This window comes from Bacillus rossius, chromosome 1 (genome assembly GCF_032445375.1).
Source record: "Bacillus rossius redtenbacheri isolate Brsri chromosome 1, Brsri_v3, whole genome shotgun sequence".
NCBI lineage: Eukaryota > Metazoa > Arthropoda > Insecta > Phasmatodea > Bacillidae > Bacillus > Bacillus rossius.
In genome coordinates this window covers 2,706,356-2,725,241 of record NC_086330.1, presented here as the reverse complement: position 1 = coordinate 2,725,241, position 18,886 = coordinate 2,706,356, and the positions used below count along the sequence as shown (strand labels likewise).

Sequence of the window (18,886 nt, the reverse complement as noted above, 5' to 3'; positions counted from 1 at the left end):
TGTAACCGCTAGACGTCGCCAAGTGTTGGTGAGAATTTTTGTAGCTGGACTGAACCGCGGAGCGGACTTTTAGAGCGTACCGTGTACCCACGTGGACCCCCGGTGAAACTCCCAAATTAAATGTATTCTCACCAACTAGTATACCATCATTTTCCGTAATTTCCCATCCTCCACACGACCGAGCGGCCTTCTCAACCAAGGGAGAACCATTCAGGTTAGATTCAAGCCGTGTACCTGGCGGGGCACGCGGGGGCAGAGTACCCACGACCCAACATCAACGGCCTAGCAGCCCGCTAGCCTGGCGCCCCTCCGGACAGCAAGAGCATCGCGACGCTCGTAGCGCCCGTCAGGTACCCCCCGTACCTTTCACAGAGGTCGGGTGACGGCATTACATTAAGTTACAAAAAAATATAATTCACACAGAATACAGTCCATATATGTGGTTATACACAACTAAGGCTACTATACATACAAGGAAAATGACTGGCATGACAATGGAAGGGTACAGTTTTCTGGTGCAGAGTACACAGTTCACAGAGCCCTGGGTACACATATATATCCAGTCCTATGACTAACAGCTAAGCGATGTACATGACAGTTCGTAGGGTAGGCATGAGTTCATAGCAGATCCACCAACTGTGTTATCTGTACCCGGATTACAACTTGCCATGGACGGGCGGACCTGCCTATGTTCGTGGGAAAAATACTCACCAATCAATAGTTCACTGGAATCAGCATTCACTACTTGAACACTTATTCGGTCCCGTACTGCGACTGCGCGCAAGGCTAACGACCGCATGGCCGAAGCTCCCGGAGAGCACGGACGTACTCGGCGAGGAGTGGAGGAAAACTGACTGCCCAGCTCTCTCCGGGCCTCCACGGATCTCTTTCCTTCGCGCGCACAAAGTGTGTCAGCGCAGTAATCAAGCAGAACTGAACACCTCGACCTGTTACAAGAAAAGATGCTTACGCAAACACTAAATTAATAACAATGATTGATTCCAAAGATATGCAAGTTAATACAAATAGTGCCCGCCGTGGCGGAAGGATAAACTTCTGTTGGATGCAATACAGATTGAAATCACTGCAAGCCCTCGGGCCGTCCATTGCACTTGCCGTATCATTCGGGTGCAGTGGCGTAGCCAGGATTTGTGTATGGGGGGTGTTAAGAAGCATGGCCTCACCCCCCCCCCCCCGTATCAAAGCGGTGGGTCCGGGGGTCCTCCACCGGGAAAATTTGGATTTTAAGGTGTAAAATAGTGCTATTTTAGCAGTTTTCGGTACTTAAATTTAAATATTGTAATGGTAATTTTTTTTTATTAATTTAATATGAAATTTGTTTGAGTGATGAATAAGAAATTAATTAAAGATTTGTAGCTAAGGGGGGGGTTTGAACCCCTAAACCCCCCCCCCCCTGGTTACGCCCCTGTTCGGGTGCATTCGCTGCACTACCATTCACTCACTCAAGGTGCACATGGGCAAAAGGGATGGTGATGGGCAACAGCGACCCTAGCGAATGGGGAGAGCACGACGGTTGTCGTCAACATATACCAATTGACAGGGATGAGTGGCTTTTGGGGTTTGTCCATTAAAAATTTATATTTTATAATTACTCGCATAGTCTTGCATTAATTTGCATAATTATTCGCCATATACATTTCAACATTTTTGTATAGTAATAATAAGAAAAATTAAATGTATTACAGAACTTGAATACTTTAAGTTTTAAGACACTACTTTTTAAAGATGTTACATGTTTTTTTCTTAAAAACAATTTTATAGAAAAATTATTTTAAACATAAAATCAGTACATTTGTAATGATTTGGCAATAATTTCGGTTATAGTTATAATATTAAGTATGCAAAACCAATTTTTCTAATAATTTTACACGTATATTATTACATTTTTATTGCGTTGAATTTTAATAACAACTTCTGAAAATTAGTGTTTCTGCTGACGGTATTCGTGTTTAGAAGGCTGTATAAGTAAAATACATGGCGTCTGATAAAATGGCCGGGTGATTATAATTGCAGATAATTCATGAGTGATTGTTTCTTATAGAAAATTGTAAATCTTAAAATTTGTGTTGGTTTAAACTGCAAGCAAATACAAGCCACTAGAAAAACATCTTTAAGTTTTCTGTGGTTATACTTGGGCTCTGTGAAGTGTTTGTTTACGTTTTGGATCGTGTATTTTGGGTAGACAACTTTAGCCGCGAATCCGTGTTTTACGTCTTTTATTTATCTCTGTGTCAGATTATGATCGAAAATGGAGTGTTGTGTACAGTAATAGAAATAATTACTGCTAATGTCCTACCAATTACAGACATTGGTATCACTTATTTTAATGACAGTAAGATATCGTATTGCAAACGAAATATTTTAGGGTTTGGACATGCTGCTGTTTTGATGTAAATTATGACAGCTTTCAATGAACACCAGTTCGAAAAGAAACTACAATATTTAAAAGACTCGCAGGAGAGCATTCAGTCTCTGTCATCATGGTGCTTGCAACACAGGCAACATCACAAGAAAATAGTTTCATCATGGTTGCGTGTGATGAAAAAAGGTAACTTCTGGTTAAGGGTTGGGATTTTGTCAAACAGCATAAGTTAAGTTTAGTTATATTTAAGCATGGTATAAATGTGACTGACAAGCATACACTACCTACATTTATCGGCTCTTTGCATAAACTAAGATTTTGGTATCAGTACTTAATTTTTTGGCCCTTCTAGGAAAGGGCTTCTCTAGCAACATTTTTATAAATTTAATATATGGTTGACAGCATGCTGTCCTGTAGTATATTTACATTAGATTGAATGTTATGGTAAATGTTCAGGTTAGGAGCTCATCCTAGAAAAACATATTTTTGAATACTTTTCATGTTGCTTCATTATCTTGCAAGCAGTCTTTTTTTTTTTTATTAATTATACTATTCTGGGGTATAGAGTCCAGGGAAATTTTAGGGTTTAAAGTATTAAAACAAGTAAAACCATAAAAATCACCATAAAAAATATCTTTACATCGATTGGTAAATATGTACCTAGTTGGGCAATATTTGTTAAAAAAAAATTTGGTAAATATTTACTTGGGCGGTATTTCCGAAAAAAAATGTTAAAAATCTGAAAATACCTTTATTTTATGCTCTTCAACTTCCTCTTTTCATTAAAATCGGCGGAGATTAGAAATTCCAAATACTTTAGGAGATATCGAATTTTTAAATTTATTCATATGTAGTTGAGCAGTATTTGCGAAAAAAAAAATGTTAAAAATCCGAAAATACCTTTATTATATGCTCTTCAAATTCCTCTTTTCATTAAAAGCGGCGGAGATTAGAAATTCCAAATACTTTAGGAGATATCAAATTTTTAAATTTCAGCACAAAACCAGCGCATTCCTGTGGCGTGCGTGCACCATTGTTTCTTGTTTACGTACGAGTATCTATTTTTTTATTGGATAATGATGTCACGTGATTGTTCGTGATAGGCCAGAATTCAAATGAACTAATACGTGATTATTTAGTTCAATTATTGTTTAAAACGGTGTTTAATTACCGCCTCCAACTTAGGTGAGTTTTTAACGTTTCTAATTTTAAAGTCTTATTTGTTATTTTGATATTGTTGCGCAAGTAAAAAGTAACAAAAAAATTTACGTGAGTTGTTACTGTACATCCTTTGTTACGGGTTTGTTAGGTAAGGTCAGTTACATTATAAATAATTTAAAACTAAAGAATAATTAAAATTAATTTACATTATTTTTAATATCACCTTAGTTTGAAAGTATTTATAATGTAACTGACCTGACCTAATCAACCATTTTAGTTTACTGTTCACCCTCTGTCCGGGTTTGTTTGATCAGGTCAGTTACATTATAAATATTTTAAAACTAAACAGCCATTAAAATTAATTCACAAAATAATTTTTAATGTCGGCTTAGTTTGAAAGTATTAATAATGTAATTGACCTGACCTAATCAACCATTTTATTAATTACACATTCACGATTCACGTATTCACGAACACACGGCAAAATAACAAAAATGGCGCCGCTCGAATGGTTCCACAGGTCTTGTATTTCAAAAATTAAAAAATTCGATATCTCCTAAAGTATTTGGAATTTCTTATCTCCGCCGCTTTTAATGCAAAGAGGAAGTTGAAGAGCATATGATAAAGGTATTTTCGGATTTTTAACATTTATTTTCGCAAATACCGCTCAACTACATATGATGAAATTTAAAAATTCGATATCTCCTAAAGTATTTGGAATTTCTTACCTCCGCCACTTTTAATGAAAAGAGGAAGTTGAAGAGCATAAAATAAAGGTATTTTCGGATTTTTAACATTTTTTTTCGGAAATACCGCCCAAGTAAATATTTACCAAAAATTTTAAAATTTCAAAAATACTTTTATTCTATGCTTTTTAGCTTCCTCTTTTCACAAAACCCGGCGGAGATAAGAAATTACAAATACTTTAGGAGATATCGCTGTTCTTATTTTGCAATACAAGACCTGTGCAATCATTCGATCGGAACAATTTTTTATTTTGCAGTGTGTTCGTGAATGCCTAATTAATTTAAATGGTCAATTAGGTCAGGTCAGTACATTTAAATACTTTCAAACTAAGGGGACATTAAAAATAATATGAATTAATTTTAATGGTTGTTTAGTTTTAAAGTATTTATAATGTAACTGACCTGACCTAACAAACTGGGACAAAGGATGAACAGTAGGAATGTATTTTTTTTTACTTATTACTTGTGCAACAATATCCAAATAACAAATAAAACATAACGTGACAACATTCTCCAATAAAAAAATTGATACTCGTAAACAAGAAACAATGGTGAATGCAGCAAAAAAAAAAAAATTCATACACGTAAACAAGAACAATGTTGAATGCCGCATGAATGCACAGGTATTGTGATGAAAATTTAAAAATTCAATATCTCCTAAAGTATTTGGAATTTCTTATCTCCGCCGGGTTTAATGAAAAGAGGAAGTTAAAGAGTATAGAATAAAAGTATTTTTGGATTAAAAATTTTTTTTTTAACACACAGCCCAATTACATTTTTACCCATTGATTTTAGTATTGTTGAATCAGTAGTAACATTCTTTTAAATATTGATCCCTATAAATATTTCCCTTATTTCAAAGTTCTTTAGAACTAGCAGATTTCCCACAATGAAGCAATAATAATAAAACTACTTTCAACATTCACCAATATAGTTAACCTAACATAACCAACCTTTTATTTGAGCTATGATCATGTATATCCCAAACCCTAGCACCAAAAAAATAAAATAACATACCTACTGTTTATTTTATAGAGAAGATGCTCTTATGAAAAGTAATGAAATAAAATTTTGAAAATTGTATTTTTGAGTTGCTCACATTCTATTTGAGGATTTTGTTGAACAGCTCTGTGACATTTCAAGTAGTTCGCCGGAAGTTTGTTTTGAACAGTTGGCTATGTTATGTTAGTTATATTTGAAGTATTGTAAAATCATTTGAACGGTTGGTTAGGTTAATTACACTTAAAATACTTAATGGTATTTTTAGGTACATATAATTAGTAATAAAAAAAATACTAGGCCTACATATTTTGAATTTTTGGTAATTATCGTTGACACAGCTTTTTATAACTGAAAGAAAAAAAAATGGAAAAATGGTTTTCACCCACTACACACGTCCCTAAGTTTACCCTGAAGGGGTGGTTTCTTAATTCCTACTACTTTGTAAAAAATAATAGTAACAGCTTACATTATTATACCAGCATCGAACATCGCTGCTTCATGGAACGAAAAGTAAATAAAAGCGGAAAATATTTTTCTGAAGTATTAGAGACGTCCCTAAATTTACCCTGGAAATAAGGTTTCTTAATTCCTACTGTTTCTTGAAAAATAATATTTTAAAGCTTACATTACAATACCTGTGTTTTCACACTGCTGCCACAATCATGTATCTCTTTGTTTATCACAACTATAGTCAACATGTGGAGAATTAAAAATATGCTAATTCTTTCAATTCATATATTGAAGTTAATTCCTGGATCCTAAAGGCTTGATCCTGATGTCATCATCCTGTTGGCATGATCCTGGGTACATGATGCTTGCTGTTTTAATTCAGTACATCGAAAGATCCTGATGGCACAATCCTGATGGCTTGATCCTGTGATACATGATGCTTGCTGTTTTAATTCAATACTTCGGAAGATCCTGTGCATAAAAAGAATATATTGTCATATAATAATGAATTATGATTGTTAGTTGAATAAAAAGGATTTTTTTTTCAACCTATAATCTTAATTCTTTATTATTTTACAATTTTTTTATGTGCATGTTCTTCCGACGTACAGAACTAAAACAGCAAGCATCATGTACCATAGGATCAAGCCATTAGGATTATGCCATCAGGATCTTTCGATGCACTGAATTAAAACAGCAAGCATCATGTACCACAGGATCAAGTCAACAGGATCATGCTATAACAAGCCTTCAGGATCCAGGGATAAACTTGGATACATGAAACACCAGACGTAATGAACACAGAATATACAATGGCTGTAATCAAAGAATTCCCTGGAAAGACTGCAAAATTCAGTGTGTCAGCCACTGCAGTGCACAGCACGTATTCCTCACAGAAATTAAGATTTTTGGCTCCCATTAGACTCATTTGTTACAACGTGACTTAAAATAGTACATACTTTAAATGCAATGTAACAAAATAAACATTTAGTAATACAATTACTTACTCTAATAAAACAATAAACATGAAATTTAAGTATTAAAAATTCCTTACAATTGCAATACAGTAGTTATTTAAACAATTTTCATTATTATAACAACACGTCAATATGTACATTGACTATAGTTTTTCAAAAAAAATGTTTAAGAAACCCATACGGATAACAATGAATGTCTGTGATTGCATGAATACAGAGAAATTGTAATGTAAGCTGTAAACTGTTATTTTTTCTCAAACCAGTAGGAATTACAAAACCTTCCTTTCAGGGTTAATTCAGGAAGTCTCAAGTATATGGAAAACATATATTCCGATATTGCGGGTATACAATGAATTGGCGGCGTTAGCGTAAAAGCACAGGTATTGTAATGTAAGATATAAAAATTCAATTTTTTTCACTAACTTGTAGGAATTACAAAATCATCCCTTTGGAGTAAATTTAGGGACGTGTGTAGCATGTGAAAACCATGATTTCCAATTATTTTTTCCGTTGTAAAAAGTTGTGATGTCCGATAGTTACAGACTTTTTTCTTTCTTCATAAGAGTAACAAAAATACCCTTCGTGGAAAAACGTCACAACCAAAATCAATTCCAAAAATAAAAATTATAATAATATTGTTACGATTTACCTGCGGGTTCGTAAAGGATAGCCCAATTAATAGATTTTATTTCACACACACAGTTTTATTTATTACCACTACTTGTCACTTACAAATAATCTTCTAAATTAGCAAATAATTAATTACACTTAAAGAAATGTCAATTCCCCAGTCACTCGTTCCACACACCTCGCTGGGCCGCACCTCTGGCGCAACTCTCGCCGCAGCACCCCTCGTGGGTCTCCGCCGCGGGACTCCGTCGCCGCACTCCGCCGCCGTCGACGACACTTGCCTTCGCCGAGGATTCGCTCGACGACTCGCTCGCAACTTCACTCGGGACTCCGCCGCGCCCGCGACTCTATCGCCCGGAAACTCCACCGCGGGAAAACTCCCGACTCCACTGAACTCTCTCACTCCCTGCCCTGGAACCTTCGTCCAAGGACTTCGCCACTCTATCGCCCGGAAACTCCGCTGCGGGAGAACTCCCCACTCAGTCTCTGACTGACTCGAAGGTCGGGCCAACCTCCTTATATAGCCCTTGGGTTCCCGTCCAGAACAATCGGGCATGTCTCCGAGATATCGCGCGACCTTCGCCGTCGAAATGTCCAGAAACGCGTCGTGAGTCCTGTCGAAGGACGCGGCGGCTGCTCAAAGAACGCCGATAAACGCAACAAGCATCGGGTTCCCACAAAACGCGCCGATAAACATGTCTGAGTCCTTTTATTCCGCAGTGCGGCCTCTTTTAAGTAACTCGATCTGAGGCAGGTGCGCGCTGCGACGGTCAGGATGTCGCGCGATAGTATGACACGAGATACCAAGGAAGGGGGCGCAGACAGGCCGAACGAGCGCGGCGATGCCAAGCACTGCAGCCAAGCGCGATCGTAACATTATACAGAGTGCATGCCCCTCGTTCAAAGTATAGTAATTTAATAAGTTATAGTAATTCTTATCATGTCTCATGCATACATTAACATTATCATGAAAGAAAATGCAATACACTGTGTTATGCTGAAAAATTCAAATCATTTTTCAATATCACAAAAATTCACACAATCAAAATTTTGTAAAATCATTTTAAATATTTCGTTACATATTTCAGGTCTCGAAGTATGTCACTTTTCACTAAAGGTCACTGAATGTTTAAAGAGCGCTTTGAAGAATCTGTATCGGGAGTTTCCTGCCAAAAAATTATGTTTCACTCTCCCAGAATACACTAAATTAAATCGGGTAACAAAACTGCTCATCTACCTTAGTGTTTTCTTAACGTCTTTTCATAAACGTACACCACTCGGATATCTTCAGTAGTTTTCAAATCGTGGCTGCTTCTTAAGCTCTGCACACAGTGTGTGATCCCAGGTGGGCAGAGTCCTTAAATACTCATTACTAGAGACCTGCAAAATTTGTGGATTCATTCGGTGATAGGCTAGAATTCAAACACATATACCTCTTAGATAATTTTGCTATTGGCTTACTGATCATCTGGACCAGGGGTCGGCAACCTGCGGCTCGCGAGCCACTTGCGGCTCTTTGGATGTGAAGCTGCGGCTCTTTAGTTCCGTACCAGAAATACTGCATCACCAGGTCATTTATACAGAAAATACTTTTTTATTACAAACCAGTAGTAAGCCTGGTTTTTTTTCCATGCTTGTTATATTTTACTAAACAATATGTCATCAAGCAGTTAAATTATCAATGCAAAGCTATCCATCCGCTCGAGGTTTTCGTTTTACTAGTACTTACGGGCCCACCCAACAGATAGGCTTATATATTAATAAATTTTTCTTATGAATAAATAGATTAATTTTTTTTATCAAAAAACTTTATTTATGCAAGTATCTACTATTTATTGTTGGGAGGAAAAATTTTAGTGGCTCTTTAAAAACTTGGAAATTTTGTAAATTGTAATTTTTGGCTCTTCCGACTCAAAAGGTTGCCGACCCCTGATCTGGACGAATCTCAACCAGTTATAAACCCTCAACCAAAGAAGGATTGAATCACAGACAAACCAGCTGAGACGACTTACAAGTCGGCAGCCAATGAACTTGCGTTATTTGCCCGAGTGTACAGGGGTTTGTGCAGTCCATCCTGAAGGCCATCGAAACCGCGAATTTTGCAGGTCTCTACCCATTACTCTATTACATCTGCCCGTGCAAAGCCGGTTCAGGTTTCAGCAATTCTGAGATGCCAAATGTGAACAAATGTCAGCTTAGCCAAACTTGCTCAACATTTTGTGTTGCTAAAAAAAAATATTTTATAATCAATTTTAGTTTAGTCCTGCGGTAAAAAAAAAAATATTTTTTATTCTTAAACTTAAATATTTAATGTGTACAAAAATATTAAAATACTTACTACTTGCGAGACTACTTTTTTTGTGATTCCTATTTGGGATTTTCATTGAATGGTTTCAGAGTGATGCACGCATTAACAAAGTTGTGTGTTCTGTGGAAATAATGTAACTTACTAAGATAAAAAAAAAGTCTTAAATGCTACTTCACAATATACATTTTTAATGTGCAAATTTCATCAAAATCTTTGGATAGTTTTTGCATGGTGCTGTAACAGATTAACAGACAGATAGACAAGACAGAAAATATATCAAAACATTTTGATTTGGTATCTTTATTACTTTTTTAAACCAAATGTAGCACTTTTTTAAAATTTTCTTCTGACAGAGACAGATCCATTTCAGTTTTATTATAACTATAGATAATGTGAAAGGTTCATATTACATTTGTTTGATATTTTGAACAACAAACTGTTTATAAAAAAATGACAGCACGTTGCATAGCCCGATGATGCTGTTATAGTGTTTATAATGATAGGTATTATGTGTGTATATATATATATATATATATATATATATATATATATATCAATGTTTTACCAAACACAAACAGAATCACAGTAGAAAATAAGTTTAGTTTTGATTGGAGTGACATGTTTTATTTTATTTTACGCTAGTTTACCCCTTGCGGTTAGAAGAGAGGGGTAAAAAAAATTCATAATTTTGCTAACACTAACCATAACTAAGAATTAACTAATACATTGGATCCAAAATTTTATATTTTACTCTAAATCTAAAATAAAAAAATGTGATTGTATCAATATCTTAAAATAATGTAGGTATTTGTAATAAATAGACATTATTTTATTTAATTATTCTAAGCATAGCTTTAAACATATTAAATCAAATTGTAAGTGTAAATGATGACATATATGTAATGAAATTAAGTTTTTTAAATTATCTACCTCATGAAATGAAAAAGAAATGTCTGATTTCATCAACGTATAATTAGAGACCGGAAAAATTCGCGAATTCATTTCGCGATAGGCTAAAATACAAATAGTTATACCTCAGTGCCGCCTCTGCTATTGGCTCACAACTCACCTGGATGACTCTGGGCCAATGAGAAACACCCAACCAAAGCTTTATCGAATCACAGGCTGCTACGATGGGACGTCTCACAAGACAGCAGCCAATGAGTGGGTGGCATTTGACCGAGTGTACGTAGGACTATGGAGTTCATCCTAGAGGTCATTGAATCTGCGAATTTTTCTGGTCCCTACGTATAACATATTGTTACTAGTATAATGTGAGAGAACTGGGTTTGTAATAATAGCCCATTCAAGTTTTATCATAGTATTATTGATTATTAATATTGACGTTAATAATAAATAATTGTATTTCAAAATGTCCGATTGCAAATAACTGGCAGTTAAAAATGTTTATTCACAAGTCACTCAAGGTCTGTCAGGTCCCGCAGTTCGCACTCCTCACTGGAGCCAGGCTCGACAGTGGTTCGCCCCTCTCCTCGTGCCTGTCCACACACACAGCCTCGCGGCACTCAGTCGCACTCTCACGGTCCCGTCACTCCGCGTCGCGCCACTCTCCGGGGGGGGGGGGGGGTGTCTCTCACCCTCGCAGATGTCGCAGTTCCCTTCACTCGCGGAACTCTCCGAACTCTCCGAACTCCCGTGGAGGCCGGCGTCGCCGAGAGCGGCTGTGACGTGTCGCATCATCCCGGGGCGACCCGACGCCCGAAAAGTCCCGAAAGGCGGCGTTTATTTGCACCACTCCATGCTGTGGTCTCGGGAAACCCGCAGCGGGGAGCGGAGTGGGATGGTTAGCCAGACCCTGGTAATCCGGCCGGGCGCACGTGGCATGTGTGACGTCAGCGCCCGTGCGTGGCCGCAGCCAGACTCGCTGGAAGGCCCGCTCAGGCGCCTGGCCTTGCCTCCTAGCACGCTGTAACAATGTCCTCGGAACACAAGGTGGAGTTATAAAATCAGATGATTAATCTTTACTAAAATTTAAAAAGGCCTACTCATAACCTCTTAAAAAATATCATTATTTAACTGTTTGGTTATGAATTAAATATTTTATGCACATGATAATTCATTGTGTCTAATTCTTTAGAAAAAAAATTTGGGAATTAATCACAGACTTTTCTTTCAGTGGTAAGATACCAGCAATATTCTCAAATTGCGCAAGTGTAGCTGTGGGTTATCAGCTAATATTATATATTTACTTTGCAGTTAAATCAGAAAAATAAAATATAATAATATAAATGTGTCCGCAGTCCTCAGCCATTCGCCCTCAACAATATAACAGTCTCTTCCACACCCCTTCCCCCAACACCCCCATCACACCGTAGCACACTTGGTGACACATTTAAATTTCATGCAATCCAACCTTGTAGCAAAACACCTCACCCTACAGAACATCAATATTTAAAAGTAGGTTCATTTGTTTTTGAGCCTATTTAGTTAAATGTTTGTTGCAAGTTCCAATTAATGGTCATTATACAAGTTACGAAACACAAAACACTCTTACACAGCTACACTACACAGCGGACTTCACACTGGCAGATAGGCGAAACATTTTTTTCTTCTTTTAAATATTTTAGAAATATTTCTTAATAAATATCTGGAAGCAAGACAAAAAAAATATTTAACATGGTCTGAAGTATTAAGTGTGAAAATGAGATCTTGGACAGTTGTCCTCAAAATTATTTACTGCAAGGATGAAAAACCAAAAAGACATTATTATTATTATGTCTTATTTTCAGTGTAGTCTACTTATATACTCAATAACTTCTGAATCGTAGCATACACAGTATGCTAAACGTTCATTATTGAAAATCATCTGAAAGATAAAGGGTTATTTGATCTTTAGTTCAATATGCATTAACTTTTTTCTCCCAGTATTCTTATGTTGAGATAACTGAAATGTTATTTTGTGAACTGTGGAGTTTCCGAAGAGTGTTGCGTCGCCGGACATGTCGTTGGTACGTGACACGCGGGAGCAGGGTGTCCGGTTGCCGCGGACGCGTGACGATGCCGCGGCTGTGTCTGTCTGCAGTGAAGGTGGAGCACCGGCTGACCTTGTTCTACCTGGCCAACGACGTGATCCAGTACAGCAAGCGCAAGAGCTACGAGTTTGTGGAGAGCTGGGGCACCGCGCTGCAGCGGGCGACCCCCATGGTCAGGTACGCAGTCGTGCAGGGCCGGGCGGGGCAAACGAGTGGGAAGTTAGTGTTTTTCAAGTGAAAACTTCTATGGGAAGGTTTGGATAGGGAGTCAATTCATTTACAGTCCACTCCCGATTATCCGCGAAATTAAGTGGCAGGGCCACCGCGGATAGTGAAAATCGCGGATTTTCCGCAAAAGAGCCGAAAATGGGAAGGAAAAAAGGAAATGTTAATTTTAACTTAAAAATCTGAACATTTATTTACAGTAAAAGTTACAATTAACAGTAAAAAAAATTTAATGATGCTAAAAGTTTAGTATTATACTGAATAATTAACATACAATACATTTCAGTAATGTAAACATAAAAGTGCACAACCATACGACTAGAAGCAAAGTGCGACAGAGACAAGAATAGCAACGCATGCCAGCCTACTGCGTGAGTTCTAAGAAGGCCTGTGGCGTTTTACTGAATACTGCACACAATACACTCGTGAGTAGAGTTAAAATTTTCTTACTTGTAATAAAATACATATTTACATATGTGCTGTATTTTTTCGTAGCATGTGCGGAAAATCCGCACTGCAGATCATCCGCCCGCAGATAATAGGGAGTTTACTGTAAGTCGTCATCGACATGGTCACGTAACGTGTTAACGATAACACTATATTTGTTCCTATTAGTATAACTTATTGCGCTTTTAAATCTTAAGTATACAATTACTGTGCAGTAAAAAGTGAGTACCTATAAAAAATATTAGTATTCTCATATAGATACACATAGTTTGAATAACTAAGAAAACGGAGTCAGCAATACGACCTAAAAATTAAGAACATAATTTTTTTTTTTTAATACCTATAATTACTATGCAATGTGTATTTTATAGTAATTTAGGAGTTATTTTACGAACGTGATGAAAGAAATTTGTTGTGTAATAATTTTTTTCGTAAAAATTGCGAAAAAAATTTTCACTTCTGTCTGCAGTCCTCATGACTGCTTTGAACATTTTTTTTTAAATTTTACTTATGAAATTTCTGCCGCTATAAAATTTTTTTGCAGTAGCTTAGTCTACTTGTTTATAAAACTAAAATGGCTGTAAAATATTATAAAACTTTTTAACCACAAAACAAATTAAAATAATAATTTTCTGAAATACACCCCAATTGGTAGATCTAGCTGACCGTTGTTGCCAATAAGGCAGTGGGTCACCATTTTTATCCTGTAGAAGAACAAAGTGTGATAGGTAGTTTTTTATAGTGATCAGGTGTAGCAAAGAAAAAATGTAATAAAATTTTTTTTAAACTTTGTTTCTATATTTAACTATATCAGCAGTGCACTCGAGAATGAAATACAATGCTTTCTTGTGTAATGAATTGAATGTAAAAGTCGCAAAATAATCACAGGCAGCTACTCAAGTTACCATTAGGTAATATTTCATCCAGCTCTCAAGCCTTGGTGCGATCGCGTGGATGTCGGGTGTAACGCATGCAGCCTTGCGGGCAGGCGGAGCCAGCCGAGAGCACGGTGGTGGTGGGCGGGAGGGCAGTGCGGGATCTGCGCTGGTTGCAGGGAGGAGAAGGTGAAGCACAAGATCCTGCGCATATTCAAGATCTGGAACGACCGCGGGGTGTACGACGACTCGTTCGTGTCGGACCTGTGCGGGCTGCTCAGCACGCAGACCAAGAAGACTCAGCCCGAGCCGGCGCTCGTCGAGACCGAGTTCCAGGTTGGTCTCTGTCCGCCTCTCCCCTCTCGCACCGTGTCGTGCCGGGTGTTTTGTCTAGAGACGTACGAGACTGTGAAATCCAGATAAAACGACACAATTAATGATGATGCACTCGCGAACAACTCGATTGGTAGCAAGCGTGCACGATAGCACAACTTATACCGCCATGATGGTCGAACAACAACTGTTGCTTTGTTGCGAGAAGCTGCAGGGCTACCCACCTCGGGAGGCAGCCAACTTGAAACACTTGGCACTGCTAGCAAGCAGTGCGGGAAGTTCAAAATTCAAATGTTTCAAACACTTTACACTAAATTACACACAATATTTACAAGTCCAAACACCGGGTCGTACCGTGTCGTACCGTGTCAAGCTGTGTGCGACCATGGCTTGCGGGCGGCAGCCCAGAATCATGTGTGTACAGACATAAAGAATTTAAAATCGTTTTTTGAATGATGAGTGATCACATTTTCTTAGTAGAGACAGTTTAAACGCTTGCGTTCACTCTCGGTAGCTACCCATGAATCATACGTACTTAGTGCTTGTAAGATTTCATCTGTGGGAGGGTTTTCCATCTTCAGAATTCAAGACTGCTTTTACAAATCTGACCTTGCGGAATGGATTGTGTTTCTATCAGCGTAGTAAGCAGATTTTCTTTTTAGTTAGATGACAATTACCAAACAAAATTAATTCATATTGCGTAATTTGAAGGCGTAATTTAATGATGTTATGAGTAATAAATATACCAGTAGTAAATATCATAGGCAGGGGAAAGTTTCAATCCTATTCAATAATGATGTTACTGTAAATGTTATAACCAGTAATGTTTTAACAGAATTAAACTGAATATGATTAGGTTGACTGTAGCAGTATACTTAATGCCTTTGCTTTCAGGCCTGTGGTCAGATTGAAGTGTTCCGTGAATGATTACCAGCATCTTCTGCTTACATTTTAGTTGTACAGTAAGAACAAGCACGGCTAAGAGTCTCTGATACAAGTGTCTTTTATTCCTGGGCCCTGTTCCACAATAAATTACTTAATAATTGCAAGTTACAAAAAAACTATCATTAGCTAATTTTGTTTTGCAATATCTGTCAACTCTTGTAAAATCCACATATATTTTACAAGTACTTATAAGAAATTACATTTTTGGGAGTCATTATTTTACAAGCAAACAAATTGAACAACTGATTAGTTGTTTGAATTTGACAAGCCAATATAGTGTCATTCTGATCAATTTATATTCATGAAACCAACACAAAGTTTTGCGGAAATTCATTGTTGAAATTATGGCCATACTCAACATTGACAGTGTTGTGGAGTTAGGTTATCTTTTTAAGAACATAAAATGAGGTGTTTAATATAATAATTGTTATAAGAGAAAACAAAAACCAAATAATATTATAGCACTAGACAAGTATCTGGTCACATGTGAAATATTTGAGTAGTTATGTGCTTGTAGTTGAGCTCATGTTGGCCCAACAGTTGACACGTTGAGGAGCGGGGCGGTGGGGGTCAGGCAGCTGACGGAGGGGGGGGGGGCTGTTGCAGTCGTCCGCGCTGTTCGACCTGATCCGCAGCTGCTCGCAGCTGGACGATGAGACGGACACGCGGCTGCGCAAGCTGAAGGAGAGCCCCATCTCGGTCTGTGACGCCGACGGCATCTGCACCATCCTCAAAGGTGCGCACGCCGGGCGGTGACGCTGGACCCTTGGTTGTGATCCCGGTCCCTCGCGAGCTCCCCCGGTCAGTCCGGACAAACAAGGGAGTGGTTCCTTCTCTGTGCTGCGGCCAGTTTCTGTCTTCAGTCACCTTCTTGTAGACAACAAGCAAAACCTAAATGAAATAAACCAGATAATTGAGATGGTTTTATCATTGAGGTTTACTTGCAGACTTCTGTGAATCATGTGTTTTTTTTTTAAATTTGAATAAATATCAAGCTGTTCACAAATATTACATATTTATCTAATTAAATTTAAAAAACTTTTTTAAACGGTAGTCCAATAAATGTATGGAAATTTATGGAATCATAAAAGAATACCTAGTGTAAAATGGAAGGGAATAAAAAATCTGACAATGCTATTTATCTTAAACAAAAAAAATTTAATCTTTATAGATTTGTTTTGTTGATTAAAAATTTTATATGCATAAAAAGAATAATTTTTTTAATAAATAGAAATCAAAATCACAGATTATTTGTTAAATATGAAAAGCGTTATGTACTATGAGGTGTAAATAAATCCAAATTTATCTGTAAATCATCTCGGCGTCATGCACATTACACTCTTTTCTTTTGAATTTTTGTAATGATTCGTACTTGCTGTTACTATCGGTAAATAATAAATTTAAAAAAAATCAATTTGAAATATTGTCAGATTTAATTCAAATATTTTTTGACGTGATAACATCTTATAAATCGATGAACGCCGGCTGCACGCACAAAAAAAAGCACGACTCATTGTCACGTTCCACCCGAGCCGAGCGTGCGCGAGAACCGGCCAACCACCGTGCGAGAAAATCTCCTGTAATACCAAACGGGTTGAGGCGGGCCTTTTTAAAAGCAGCAGATTAATCTTTTGACGTTACCACGTAAAATTAATCGTCCGTGAACTGACTTTACGTAAAATTAATTGTCCGTGATCTGACTTTACAGACAAACCCCCTTTTTTGAATGCCCAAAGATCTCTATCGTCTTGTAATCGATGTCGCTCGATAAGTTTGTTGTTTTGCTGAGTTGGAACGTTGAGCATGTGGAATGTGTTGTGTGGCTGATGGGAGAGCGGGTGTGAGCGGGAGGAAGGGAGAAGGGAGCAGCCGGCAGCGTGTGCCCGCAGACCGCCGGCAGGGGGACGACCTGGTGGTGGAGGTGGACGAGGGCATCGGCAAGATGCAGGCCTACGTCACCGCGCTCCAGCACGAGACCAAGAGGCGGGAGCAGCTGATCGAGCAGCTCGAGCAGGCCCAGATCTACTACAGCTCCCAGTACGGCGAGGCCAAGATCGTCTGCAACGTCAGTATACCCCCCCCCCCCCCCCCTCCCGCTGTCGGATCACGCACGTCGGAGCTTTCCGTTTCACAAAACAAGAATAGTTGAAGAGTGAGATCTTGATCGTTTGGATACTTATGAGATTATGAGCAAAAGTGGATGGTAACAGAATAAATAAACATGCCATCAGTTCAGGTTCATGGCTTTTATACAAACAGTAGTTAACGACAATCGGCAAAGGCGTTTTGTTTAACAAACACGAGTATTACAGATTTCGGGAACATAAAATTTAAATTAACATGTCAAAATTTAATGAGAAGTGAAAAGTGGATCCACTTCTGACACTACAGACCTCCCAGCTAGCTCAAAATCCGGTCTAGAGCGTACATTCGTGGGCGCTGAAAATTATTTAGGTTTCTAAATAAATGTTACCATCGATGATTGGTTTGATGAAATAACGTATCTCGAACACAAATTGTTATTGACTTTTTTTTTATCAATACTTCATAAAAACTTTCCTGTTATCGTGTCCTCCATATTCAGACCATGAGAACAATCTGCAAACAAGTTGCACATAATCACTTCACGGACTTGAAACAAACAAGCTGACTGTTCGCAGGTACCGAAGGATGATTATTAAGAATGGGCTGGTCAAATACTAGAATTCTCGAATCCCACATTATCTCCAGCATTTGAAAGTATCGGGATTCGAGGAAAAAAGATTCTTAGTAAAATAATTGGAGTGAAAATAGTAAATAAAAAAATTCAACACTGGCAAACATTTACTAGGCGTATTTATGTATATTTTGTACTTATTCTAATACAGTTCCCCAATATTATTATTTTTAATTTGTATGTATTGAGTAAATTAAACACACATCATGTACTCATCTGGGAAATTTAGTTAGTGAAAACAAATATAAATGAATAGGTTGCCATATTTAGGGACCCGAAAATACGGCGAAGCGCGGAATTTTCTGAAAACGAGAAAATTCTGCAGTTATTAAAAAAATTTCTTGCAATCCTCTACTTTTTTTGGAAAAACAAAGTGTGGCATGGTACACAGCTGTTTATGTGAGTTGATGGACATCATTTTTGAAAATGTCACACGGAAGGTCGAAGATATTTAACGGAGGAAACAAATTTCAATAACAAAGTTTTCGATATATCTCAAACGTATTTTTACTACAGAGCCCATCAATTTTTTTATGAACACCAGAACATAATAAGTTGCTCTTAGTGCTGTTTTTGTACATCTTATTACTTCATTGTGCTGTTTTTGTATGTCTTATTATATCTTCGTATCTTTGGTTCTTTGGGAAGGAGGGGGTAAATGATAGCTTTGTTTACAGGAAAAGTGCAACAAATTT

The 18,886-nt window shown here is 37.5% G+C and overlaps 1 protein-coding gene across 1 annotated transcript in view; it reads left to right on the top strand.

Moving 5' to 3' along the window:
- The first annotated feature begins 1,953 nt into the window (after positions 1 to 1,953).
- LOC134531146 (mucin-2-like) overlaps positions 1,954 to 18,886 on the top strand; it is a 70,605-nt gene continuing 53,672 nt past the window's right edge. The window contains exons 1-5 of the mRNA XM_063366764.1: positions 1,954 to 2,569; positions 12,701 to 12,827; positions 14,377 to 14,533; positions 16,082 to 16,211; positions 17,365 to 17,540. Of these exons, the coding sequence (XP_063222834.1) occupies positions 2,419 to 2,569; positions 12,701 to 12,827; positions 14,377 to 14,533; positions 16,082 to 16,211; positions 17,365 to 17,540 (741 nt within the window). The 5' untranslated portion in view covers positions 1,954 to 2,418. The remainder of the gene's footprint in view (positions 2,570 to 12,700; positions 12,828 to 14,376; positions 14,534 to 16,081; positions 16,212 to 17,364; positions 17,541 to 18,886) is intronic.